Source organism: Eptatretus burgeri, chromosome 8 (assembly GCF_056783735.1).
Source record: "Eptatretus burgeri isolate ZD-2024b chromosome 8, Ebu_testis_v1, whole genome shotgun sequence".
Taxonomy (NCBI): domain Eukaryota; kingdom Metazoa; phylum Chordata; class Myxini; order Myxiniformes; family Myxinidae; genus Eptatretus; species Eptatretus burgeri.
In genome coordinates this window covers 72,917,609-72,931,344 of record NC_140968.1, presented here as the reverse complement: position 1 = coordinate 72,931,344, position 13,736 = coordinate 72,917,609, and the positions used below count along the sequence as shown (strand labels likewise).

The 13,736-nt window shown below is 42.0% G+C and overlaps 1 protein-coding gene across 1 annotated transcript in view; it reads right to left on the bottom strand.

Moving 5' to 3' along the window:
* Nucleotides 1-13,736, bottom strand: part of LOC147022036 (uncharacterized) — a 100,434-nt gene that overhangs the window by 50,045 nt on the left and 36,653 nt on the right. Inside the window, exon 2 of the mRNA XM_085892591.1 lies at nucleotides 11,469-11,636. Within this exon, the coding sequence (XP_085748717.1) occupies nucleotides 11,469-11,636 (168 nt within the window). The remainder of the gene's footprint in view (nucleotides 1-11,468; nucleotides 11,637-13,736) is intronic.

Here is a 13,736-nt window from a genome sequence, read left to right as displayed (position 1 = left end):
AATATGAGGGAATGGAGGAGCGGGAAGGATTTGGAAGAGTGGGGTTTGAGGGAGATGTGAGAGCTTACAGTGACGTGTGAGGCTGTAAGTAGAATGACGATGGAGTTGAAGAATACTGGCAGTGGATGGTAAAAGAGAAAAGGTGAAAACGATGGAGACTTCTAAATCAAATTATGTTATTCTTATGTAATGCATGTTTTTCCCCCCATTAAGTCTGTGACTGAGATGCGCTTTTCCCAACTATAGTCTAATCTTAAAAATCTTTCCTTTTTAAGTAACCTTCCTCCATCTTTTATCCCACTTGTCTGTCTGTCTGTTCAAATCTTTAGTAATGCCGGCAGAAGTACAGCAAACACATTTTTGTGCATATGTAGAGGATGTAAAGAAAGCAATGGAGGGAAGATGAAAAGGAGGTAGTAATATAATCAAGGAGTAACCAATTCTTGCAGGCAGATCAGGACATGATGAGGCTCGCTTACACTTCAAAGGATTGCTGACTTGCCTACTGTCTATCTCTGCCTTTTATGTGCACAAGAGGGAGAGAATGAGTGTGAAAGAGGAACAGACATGTGCAAGCTCGTGTAATGGACAAAATATTCAACAGGGTACTGTGTAAAGGTCATTGTGGATTATGTGGACTTGACTAGACTTGGTAGTTATTTCCATTACAGTTCGAGTGTCTTCTATGAATCTAGAAGGATGGTAGTTTGAACCATGGCTGAATCATACCAAATATATATATATTTTTTTTAATGGTACATGCTGCTTTCTTGCTTGATGCTCACCATTTAAAAAGGATAGAGCATAGACGAACAGCCGTAGGTTGGCAATCATAGTGCAGAAGATAGGCAGGTCGAAGAGTTTGGCAGGAGATTGGCAAGTGGAAGATGGTGAAATAAGTCGACTAAGAGGCAAAGAGGAGGTAAAGAATGAAGAGAGGAAAGGAGAGCAAAGCAAAAAAGGGAGTCTTCGCATTTTTCAAAGCAAAAATCTTGGTGATCAGAGCAAAAATGCAAACTTGACAGCAGTTGGAGCAAAGCCGTGAACATGCAACTTAACTTCAGTGTCAACGTTTATCTGCTTATGAGGGCTATGGGTTTGTGTGAAAAAAATAATGAGTTATGAAAATGAAAAAAAAAAGTTCCCAGGCTGTCTTCATAAGCTCATTGAGGAGCTTGGAAAGACGTTGGGAGATACCAGTGCAGGTTTTTGTGAATTACAAGAAGATTATAAGACAATAGAGAAATCAACACAGTATATGGGAAGTATAACTCAGGATCACAGCATCCTTTTAATGTGATTGATCATATAATAATAACGCACAACAGGCCAACTCAATGCAAAACAACTAAGGTATGAGAATTAGGGGAAACCATAAATGACTACTACACCAAAAAAACAAGAATGAAGAAGGTTGGAAATAATTGAAATATGTTTTGACATCACAAAATTACAAGTTGCATCCTACTGAAGTTTTTTTTTATCTTCAAAATAAGTTTTCGGTTTCTTCGGACCAAATATTTCTCTGCAGTGTTAGTCTATCTGAGTTACATAGTTGGTATATATCGAGGAAGGACATGAATGGAGCAGGAGATTAAGGGTGGTGCAGAGTGCTTGTATTTATAGTTCAGAAATGTGGTTTATGTAGACTGGAGAGGGCAGAAGATTATCAATTGAGCTCTAAGAGGGTGAGCAAGTGTCCCATGCAGAGCATGTGCTTGTGAGTGCCACAGGCATAATGGGAAATGAGGACAAGCCTCAGGAAAGAGTGATAGTGCAGTTAGATTCAAGGACAGCGACAGTTTACATGAGAGGATGATACTGTGTGCCTTTTTATTGATTGATTTATTAATTTATTTATACATAAACTGATTTAAGGCTCATTAAGGAGCTTGTGTATAATTCACATCCAGGACAAATACATGAGAAGACATTCGTATACCTTTAAATGAATTACAAAGATATTAGTAAACAATAGACAAACATATGGTATGCAGGATTTGAACACTTCTTCAGATGGGAACAAGAACAGGCCAACCCTGTTAGTGTTCCCATCTGAAACCGTGGTTTGCGATGCTAATTTTTTTATTTCAAGGAGGAGGGAAGCATCGAGTAGATTGAGAGAAGAGACCTTAACCCTTGCAGGAAAATAATAAAGTATATTCTCTGGGAATGAGCTGGAATTTTCGGTTAGGAAGATAATTTGTTGAAATCGTTAGAGGAGAGGAGGAGATTGGGACCATACTCTGTGCAGAGCGTTGGTGCTGCTTAAGCAGTCTCCTCGGGTATTGGGCGCCATTCCGACAAAGTATACCAGCATGCTGGCACTCATTTTGCCGACCTCAGAAGGATGACAGGCAGTCAACCACACCTGGTATTAATTCAACAGCTGAGCGGGATTTGAACTCAGGACCCAAGGATCCAAAGCCCACCACCCAAACCATTAAGCCAACACCAGGCGTAAGTCAAGAGGTATGGACTGATTAAGGATAATGCAGGGAAATTGCAAGGTGGGATGGGAAAGATGATATCAAAAGTGAAAATGATCTAAAGTGGAGTCAAATCTGAGCAGTTAGAGGATGTTGTCGTTAGCACAGCAGAGTTTAGGAAGCAGTTAGGAAGTTTTATTGGAGAGAAAACTCCAGGAACCTCAACATTTATCTCCAAGAGTACCGAAGGGGTGGAGAAAGGAATTACACTGACAGTAGATGTTTAGAATAGGAGACATTCGAGAGGATTAGAAGTTGCACCGATATTTACGAAAGCGTCAATCACTCTTCCTTCACAGTTCTTTCCATATTTATTTTAGGTCATGGACTGCATGTGTGTGCCTTCTTCATGTTTATTCTTGCATGCCCATTCCTAATCACATCTTCCCTCCCTTTTTTCCACATGTGTATCATATCAATCCTTTTAATTCCCACCACTTTCTTACTTTTGTTTAAAAGCAGCCTAATATCGTCAAGCAGTTGACCATGATCTTGGGTTCAATTGTTCTCTTTTAGCAGAGAAATGTGGAAATGAACATGTTCGATTGTTGATTGTTAGCCCCACCCATCCCCGAAGCGAAGGGAGAAGCTATTGCAATAAGTATGTGTTTGTGTTTGTGTGTCTGTGTGTGTGTGTCTGTGTGTGTGTGTGTGTGTGTTTATGTGTGTGTGTCGTGTGTGTGTGTGTCGTGTGTGTGTCGTGTATTCCTTCCACTCTCATACAAAAAAAAAACAACCATTCCTTGCAGTTCGTGTCTGTCTCCTCAGTTCCTAATCCTTGAAATTGCAGTTTGCGTATGTTCATGTTATGCCATAACTTTTTGATGAGATTAAAATTATAAGGTTAGTTTTGAAACGAGTATAAATGTGAATTCCCTTTTTTTTGGACAAGTCCAAATTTCAAAGACAATCAAGATGCTGCATACCCGAGCCCATGTACGTTTTTGGAAAATTATTCAGTTCGTGAAAGGAGATTTGTCATTCATGCTTTCTATCTTGGTGATCATTATGATGACACTTCCATTTTTCAATGATCATATTTCTACAATGTTCAACCATCTCGGCATGAAATGTTCACCCGTTACCATCCCATAGATCTTCTTCACGCTCCTCCAAGCCCCGATTCCTCCAAATAATATATTTCAGGAACCAGCAAGGAGTCTCAAAGTTGATTTAAATCCTGTTTTTAGTTTGTTTTTCAAGTGTTTCAAGTGTTTGTGTGGTTGTCTGTGTGTTTGTATGTTATTCTTTCACGCTCGAACCATAGCACCTCGAGGCCCCAAATTTTGGGTGTAGGTATCTGGGCAAGGTGTTCAGCTACCAGATGCTGACCTTGATGTCTGTTTTGAGGCCAGCAAAGACCGCTACAAAGTGTATATTGGGATTTGGGGTCAGGCAGTGCTGCTACCAGCCCACAGGCAAAAGGTAACTAACCACAATGAGGCCAATAACTCCGAAGCTTATAAATGTCCAACATGTCCAGAAACCAATGCTGGGAGAATCTCACCCAGCCAGGCAGCATCTGGTAGTTCCTGATCGTTATAACGATGCCACCTCAGCTTATTTCATGATGCCTTCAAATCAAACTTAATATATTGTTACGGCTGTGGAAATTCGCATTACACCATAAAGGACCCTCACGTGAGATATCTTCATAGGTACATGTGTAGTTATCCCAAACCCGTTGTATAGAGGGTATTTATGTGATTCATTCGGGCTGCGATCCTTTGAGTTTGGCGTTTTTCTGTTCTATCTTTATTTTGAACCAACCACGTCTCAACCGCCATCACACAACAACCACCTTAACCACCACGCCAGCCATCATCACCAACTACAACCACGCTCCAACCCTCAGAGAACAACAACAACAACAACAACGCCAACAGCCACGACCTTTACCTTCACAACTCAATCCCGCAAACATCACATCACCGCCATTCCCAACGGCACCATAACCATCAACCACCACCGAAAACCCTCCACCACCTTCACCTCTCTCCTTCTACGGCCATTCCCGCACCACCTGTGAACACTGAACGTCGGGCTGTCTCGGGCCCGTTCGGCGATTGGTGCCGAGCACACCGAGCCACGAGCGCAAATAGCAGCCTTTCCGAGGGAAAATTCGGATCAAGAACGCTATACGCCCACTTCTCCTCCATCCAATTAGCAAGCGCGGGGCGGTTTGGCTCCGCCTCCAGGCGCATCTGTGTGAAAGCGATATATGCAAATTCTAGGATCAGGGGAGGTTCACGCCCCCGTTTCCTCTGACCAATGGGCGAGCGTGGCTCCGCCCCAGTGGTCATCCTGATCCGAATATTTGCATATTAGCTGCTCCTGCTAGCCTATAAAATGGCGAGCGCAAGGCGAATCGTGGCAGAGTGAGTCAGTTTTGGTTGGAGAGTGGAAGAGAGCCAGGGGAAGAGAGTGTCATTGAGAGAGTTGGGTTCTGGAGTCGGCTGAGAAGAGTTGCGGGAAGAGGCAAAGGAGCTCAGGTCCGAGGCGAGAAGGACGGCGGTCGGCGACGAGGTCGCGGTGTGGGATCGCTCGTCGCGGGACCCAAGCCAGCCAGCCATCTCCCTCCTCCAGGGCATCAACAATTCCCCTTTCCCCCCGTGCTGAGATAGTGCAAAAGGGTACTGTGTAAAGGGATGTCACCATTCCCACCCCACCCCAAACGTCGTGCCAACGAAACCCGCCAAGGAGCACGGAGTCGGGGTACAGCCATGCGGCCACATCTGCGATAAACCCGCCAATGCATCACGAGGACACGGGTAGGACCCCCCCCCCCGGTCTCGCGGACCTGGCCGCTCCTCCAGGTCATGCGCACAATTGGCCTACATGCCTGTCTGTCCCCTTGTCTATGAGGGTGGCTTCTTTCCTTTGCTTTTGTGTAAATGTGTGTTGGCGCCGTCTGTAAAGTAAAGCTGTATAAGTGTTGCCGTGTGTGCGCGTAGTCGGTATTAGCTCTGCGTCATTGTTGCTTTTGTTTTGGTTGCTATATGTGTATTTTGACTGTATGGCTGTATATATGTGCTTTCCGTGTGCCGGGAAATAAATATGCATTGTGTGAACTGTTTTCCCGTTTCCCTTCGTCTTTTCTTTATTGACCCTCCATCCTGCTTCACGTAAAGGGTTCGTAGTGGGTGCAAAACGCCCGGTAAATAATCTGAACCGTCGATGTCGACGATAACACCGCTCGGTTATCCCGATAGTATGGAACGGGCCGCCCAAGCGGCTCGTGTCCGGAGTCGACCTGCGGCGTGGTACGATCGCCCGGTTTACCATCCGCGTGGATACTTAGGTAGGTCGAGTTTGGCGAACAACCCTATCCTACGCGGGTGGCCGATTGGCACGATTGTGGTGAAGTCGAAAGGCCCACCCATGACTGGCTCTGGGCGATAGTTCCCGGAGGGTCATGACTGAATTGTCCGTCCGGTGGGCGACGCGGTCGCGATTCAAGTGACGTGGCCGTCCACACGCTGGCGGGCATGAATTCGCAACAATATAAATTCTTCACAAACTACTCCAAAGTGATAAAGATTAAAAAAATGCATATAAAATGTGAATAAGTCAGAGAAACACATAAAATCAGGTGATTCTAAGTTGCATAAGTATTCAAACCCTCTGCCTACTCAACCCTAAATCACATCAGGAGCAAATTATTTGTTTGAAAGGTTACAAAAATAAGTGCAATAGGTTTCACCTGTATGTAATGAGTGGTTTAACTTAAAAATTAAACTCCCTCACTTATCTAAGGAGTTTTAAGGTGCAACTCACTTGGTCAACCATCAAGACAAACATGAAGACCAAGGAACTTTCCAAAGAAGTCAGACATAAAGTGGTGGAGAAACACCGATCAGGAGAGGGTTATAAGACGATTTCAAAGTCACTCATTACCCCTTTGAGTTCGGTGAAATCCATCATTAATAAGTGGAAGATGCATCATACCACCTACTCTCTACCCAGATAAGGTTGCCCATTCAAACTTGGCAGCCGCGCAAGCAGGAAACTGGTTTGGGATGTCACTGTGAATCCATCAATGACTTTAAAAGAGCTACAAGGCTCTATGCCCAAGATGGGGATCAGTGTTCATCAATTAACAATACCCCATTCCCTTCACAAGGCTGGCATCTATGGACAGGTGGAAAGAAAGAAGCCATGACTGAAAAGACGCATCAAAAAGCTCATTGGGAGTTTGTGAAAAAGCATCTCAATGATACTGTAGGCATGTGGAGAAAAGTTTTGTGATCAGACGAGAAAAATTGAACTTTTTCATCAAATTAAAAGCGTTACATCTGACACATGCCGAACACTGCACATCACCCAGTCAACATCATCTCTACTGTCAAGCATGGTGGTGGCAGCATCATGTTATGGGGTTAATTTTCATCAATAGGTAATGGGAAGCTTGTCAGGATAGAAGGAACAATGGATGGTGTAAAGCACTGGAGAATCCTTGATGAAAACCTGCTTGAGTCAGCCATGAATCTAAAGCTGGGTATGAGATTCACATTTCAGCAGAACAATGATCCAAAGCACAAAGCTAAAACCATGCTGGAGTGACTGAATAGGAAGAAAATAAATGTTTTTGAGTGGTCCAGTCAAAGTCCTGACTTGAAGCCAACTGAACATTTCTGGCAAGACTTGAAGATTGCAGTCCATCAACGACCCCCATCAAACTTGGCAAAACCAGAACAATTTTCACATGAAGAATGCACAAACATTTCACCATCTCACTGTGAAAAGCTGGTGGAGACCAACCCAAAACGACTCATAGCAGTCATTGTTGTAAAAGGTTCTTCCACCACATACTGACCTGTTACAACCAGTGTTGTAATAGGATTCAACACTGTTACAACCAGTGAATTTTGATTTGTACATGTTTTTTGTAGGTATTCCTGACGTGTAACCTCCTTCACCTAAAACAGTGTTTAGTTTGATCTCTTCAGTTATGAATAAAAAAGTTCATTTAGAAAAACTGTTTCTACATAATTTGTAATTCATCTAAACTTTCTTCTAACATAGGGCAGCTTGGCTGCCCGGTAGCTATCGTTTTTGGGGGGCACAACTTTGCTGCTGATGCTGTGCCCTTATACCAGTACACTGGTGCTCATTTCACCAACCTCAGAAGGATGGATGATTGGCTCAGTCAACCCCACCTGGTGTTAATTCAGCAGCCAACAGGGCTTGAACTCAAAACCCTAAGATCCCAAGCTAGCCACTCTAACCACTATCGCATTGTTGGTAGGATGTCAATCCATTGACAGTTAAATGTCGCACTTCAGTTAAATGTCGCATTCAGTTAAAAATTCAGTTAAATGTCGCATTGTTGGTAGGATGTCAATACTTTTGCAGGCCACTGTATCTTCCATTGAGTTCATGTATACTCACAAGAATAATCAATAAAATAAATTACTATTCCAATTACGTTGATATCCTTTTGGGGCAGCCACATGTTTATTTAACAGACCATAGAGTGGACAAAGCTGTGAAAAGCCTTGTTCCGTCAGATCTCGAGGATTATCGAGAGAGTGTGGATATGGATTGATGTTCAAATGGCTGTAATTGCGCATGATTCTAAGCATCATGTGATGGGAATGGAAATCACTATGTGCAATCATTAAGCCCCATACGTGTGACAGGTCTCCAGCCAAAATGGTGGCTTTGTTCTGTGATGAGGCCCATTCCTTGTGTTGTGGTTAGATCATACTGCATGCATCTAGGTCAGGCGGCTGCGTGGCCTCTTACAAAGGAACATTGAGATGAAGGATTAAAATTCAGGAGTGGGGTGAGGAAAGGGGGAATTGGAAGTAGGAGGAGGCAGGGGAGTGCATTTTGGCAATTGCATCATCGGTAAGCGAGCTTTGAAGTAGTGGTGATAGAATCTCATGTTTGGCAAGCACGTTTCCCATTATGGCTTTGGCAGAGTGGTATCTCCATATCCACGGTGGAATTCTGTATCATTTTTCCCTGACTCATGTCTTATCGAGCCTTATATCACAAGAAGCTGCTCAGGTAAGATATGGGGGATTCAAAGGTTTGGAGCCATCCCTTCCCCTCCACTGTTCGAGCAGCCCCATTTATAAAACCAGCTTTTATTTATTTTTCAAAATATACAATGATTTCTGGAACTTATTATATGATCACAGTTCTCATAAAGACACACTGTAGACAAATCAACCAAGACCATAGACTCGCCGTATCAGCGTGTGTTGCAGCACATTATGATGTTCAGCTCATGATTAACTTAACAATGTTTTGCTCCACATCATGAATATATAATCAGGTAGATGAGGTACAAGTGCTTTTCATATTGGTCGTTTTCACAGCAAATCGGAATGTAGAAGTTTTGCAGGACAATGCAAGCACTTCTAAAAAGACACCTCCAAACCCCGTTCTCCTTGTAAATCATGTATCCCTCTTCATACTATGTTTAAAATATATCTTACTTTTGTTGTTACTGTTGCCACCTCTTTACGAGCCACCTATTTCATTTATATTGCTCTGTCATCACTGCCAATGGAATCCTCTTGGTTAACCACAATATGTGGCTGCGAGGTCTCTTTGCTTCCAGAAACCCAAACTTTGTACATAGGCTTGGTTTCAAGAATGCATTTTAGCACTTTACGCAACGTTTAGGATAAAAATTATACTAAGGGTTCAAGTTTCGAACCACGTTGTCGTTAAGTTATGGCTTCAGTCTCACCCCAACATGAAGCATAATGCATAATTGATATATGGACACCCACCTTAAGCTCTATCTGTATGTCACAAGAACAACACTGGATTTCACATGATCACATACACATCATGTGATTGTATTTTCATGCACTGAACAGCAGTCTGCCATGATGTCAGTAATGGTTACAGGATATTGTATTGAACAAAGAAGAAGATGCCATCTAAAAATAATTTAAATACAGATGATGAAACTTTTGACTTATTAACATCCTACGAGCCTTCTCATTTCACCTTCTTATCCTAGTACAGCGGATAAGCACAATAATTGTACGTTTTATGAGAAAAGCATGAAATTTCTGACATAGTTGGTGAATACCATAAGGTTTATTTTCAGATGTGGAGGGAAGTCAGATTTGACCTCTGAGGACCGTGAGAGGTCTAATCCAAGGTGGCCGCCAGTCTACCGGGTCTAATGTTCAAATGCGTTTAATTTTGGAACTAAACAGTGTAGAAAAACATTTAAGGTGTCATTTCCAACTAAGTTTGGAATGGCCATTCGTTTGGTGATACTTTTGAGATCGCAAAGAGGCAAGGAAATGCATTTCGATCAAGGTCAAGGTCAAATTACGTTAAAAACTTTTGGACATTCTTTTGGTAAAGACAATGGATTGGACCTATGCAATATAGCGAAACTTCGCTTCCATTTTGACACTATAGGGATAATAATACAAAAAAATTAACAGAATAGTCCCATGCTGCTAGTCTATTTAATACTTTATCAATAGCAATGATGATGATGGTAATGGTAGTGATCAAAATCTAACAGCCTCCAGAACAGAAGCACAGTGCAGTGCACTTGAGCGCAGCTTTGGCACACTTACACCGTCCAGTGCATCCTTTCTCACAGTGACAGCGGATCAATTCATGGCACGATTTTGATGCTTCGGGGAGAGTGGTCCAAAGCGGCTGCCACCCAGTTGTTTCCTTTGTCCAGCCCCAGTCAGATGGCTCTGGCATCTCTGGATCCAGGACCAATGCCTGGTTCCAACAGTTGGCCTAGTAGCAAGTGTGCTTGATGTGCTGTTTGAGTGCTGCCTCCATGTTCCGTGCATGCTTTACACTGTTGAAGACCATTAATTGGGAGATTGCTAGGGCAGGTTTTGTGGTGGTTGTGTGTACCAGCTGAGTCTGATGCTCGATGTTTGCCCCATCGAGTATCATGTTGACTAGAGTCAAGAGGGCTGGTGGCACAGCCTCCTACTGGCAATTTTCCTGGAACAACCCATCAAAGGAGAAACTTGAGTCAAAGATCTCTTTGCGCACCATCTGTGCTGCTCGCATTAAGTGCATGGCATCACTGTCATGATGACAAGCTATCATGAGGGCTGATCCAATGTCCTTCTCAAAACTGACTAGCAGCCATCTTGGATTTGACCTCTCACTGTCCCCTCAGAGGTCAAATCTGACTTCCCTCCACATCCGAAATATAAACATTATGGTATGACCTAACTCTGCTCGACATTTCATGCTTTTCTCATAAAATGCACAATTTGTTAAAATATGAGAGCTTATCCGCTGTACTATCCTGTCTTATCCTCACTCCTTTCATTTTCTCAACACCAACCTCCTCTCCAGAAGCATGTAGACAAACCCTTAATCTTATGAAATACTAGAATATAAGACCCGTCATTTCGCTGACGGAAATACCAATCTTTGCTGTGATGGCGAATCAATAGGACAAGAAGAAAAAGGATTCCAAGTGCAGGGATAACCGGAATCGCAAGTTGGCGTTTGCAGTGTCGCCACGTGTACCCATGTAACCATTAAAAAAAAAATCATCACAAACCTTCCTGGGAGTTCCCTGAATCCATCGTAGTTGGATTTATTGAAATCCGTTATTCCATTCTCAAGTTATAACACGACAGACAAACAAACAGACATGCCAAAATATATATATATATATATATATATATATATATATATATATATATATATATATATATATATATATATATATATATATATATATATATATATATATATAGATAGATAGATGGATATATTACAAAGGTGACTGCAAAAGTTAGTTGGTCTTCAAAGCCCACATCTTAATGATTGAGTCGTTAAACAAGCAGACAAATATAATACAGGCATTTGAGAGACGAAGATTACTAAAGGATCCATATTGCTAAAATATCGTTTAATAAATATGAAGATTGTGCCAGTAGTTTAGCGATGCATGGTGATATATCACGATTAATATAATGATGGAAAAATAAAGGGTGTATTAAGCCATACCTTCTCCTGACCCTGGTGCATTCCCACAACCTGACACATGTTCAGAAAGCGAGAGATGGACGATTCATCATGGATAATGTATACAGCCAGCTTGCGCCTCTTAATTCCATCAAGGATATCCTTGAAGATATCAATATCCGTGAAGTGATCCATGACAATTGCGATGAGCTGGGAAGGAGATCAAGAGAATACTGTTAGTTGACAACATTAGTTCATTTCAGCCTACAAAACATTTACTGATCTTACCCAAAGCAAGAATGCAATAACATCAAAATACATGAGATGTTTGCATCCTTGATTTTGTACATTGTCTATCTCGTGATGATCAATATGACATGTTCGAAATTAAGATACTTCTGGCGGATGTGACATGATCGCACCCATCACATGAGCATAAGCTGCCATGTGACTGGATGAATAATTCTCAGCATCAGAGTTAGTCCAGCATTCTGTACTTCCTTTAAATTAGGAGGTAAATTTACATAATGAAATTTCAGGCATATTTGGATTCAAGAGCACCATGTAACAACATGAAATTTGCCTAGTTCTTTCAAAGAGGAAGTTGAGTCGCTCAAATTCTTCTTCTCGAAGAAGTTCAGTCACTTAAACTCTTGGGTCTCACTGTCAGCTATGGCATTTCAAAGTTGGTCTTCAAAGCCAGTCACCGAGCATGATAGAATATTGTTCTCCCCTATGGGCAGGTGCCCCTGCCTCACCTTGCTCCACTTGATGCCGTGGAAACCAAGGCCTTCCATATCATTGGAATCTCCCACGATGAAGTGAGTCTATGGACATATCACTTTGGCATCGAAGGTTGGTGGTCTCTCTGTCTTCTTCCACCTCCTCTCTTGTAGTTTTTTTCCTTCTAGAGGGTTTGCTTCTGTATCCATCTTGTCGACCCTCCCTCCCCTGCATTATCCCCTACCTCTCATCCTTACCCGCATCCCTTGTTTGTCCGTCTCCATTTATTTTTTCCCCTCGGCTCTGCTCTTGGTGTTTCCTCCCCCCTCTCTCTTTCTGCTGTTCCTTTTTTGTGCTGTTCCATCCTTGATATTCTCTGTGTTCAAGCTTTTCCACAAGTATTGACTTTGTGTACAAAAAAAAGAAAAAACACAAACTGTGTGATGAGGTTGAACCCTGGACAGGTGTGCATCACACTTTGTTCTTTTTTGGGGTTTTTTGGCCTGTTGAATAATTTTTCTTCATTAATTTAAAGATTATGCAGTTGGGTGGTGATGATATTTATAGGTAGTATTTTAACAGGCGTCCTAATTGGAGAAGCTTCATGAGCGCTGGGACTCCGCATTTCAAGAAAATTTGTCAGCTGCATGTTTCCATGCAACAAGAACAGAAAAACTGAGCTTCGACCAAGCCTACTTAAAACCTGCATAACCTACGGTACGAGAACCGTGGATATGTGTGACAGTCTTGAATCCGACTCTTCAGCTGCAAGAGAATGCGCAGCAAACACAACCAATCTGGTGGTGACTTAAGACTCAGACATTCTCATGATCGAGAAGTCAATTATAAATTTACAACCAAGATGTTTGGAACAGTGCCACATTTGTACCAGATCAAGCAAGGCAGACAGATTACCTCCTCCAGAAAGGTCATCTCGTTGAGTATGCTGGGTATCTTATAGCTGAGAATTACAGGATAAATAATTCTGCACATCTTCAAACTTTCACTTCAGGTCCTGGTATTCATTTATATTTCTATGATTCTCCAGCTTCATACTGCAAGAAGCATCATCTCAATACAAATGAAAAAGTTTGAATTTTTTTCCCCACCCACATTGTAGCATCCCATTCAATCCTTCATAGAAACGTATTGGTACAATTGGTGTCACTAAATGCAAAAGGTGAATTTCATGGAATAAGGTGGATTGAATATTGATAGGCATTTGGTTAAACAGTGCAGCTGTAATTGCAGAACACTTTCCATATCCTGACAGCACAGAGATCATGATGAGCTTGATGTGAAACTGCAGAGACCATAAATAAGCACTGCGGTCAGAATAACAAACTCAATGCCCATTCTTATATAGTGTAAAAACTTTAACAACTGCAAGGAAATGTGGAGAGAATGTCTGGTTTAACCAATGATGATCACACCTGAGTGATTTTATGATTATCTTGTACACTTTAATTACTTTATGTATACACTCTACAACTACTCCTACTGATAAAACTAATACTACTACAACAAGTAACGACAACTTTAAGAGCCTCACTTATTCCTCTTATGCAGAGGGGTGGGCCGAGGAAG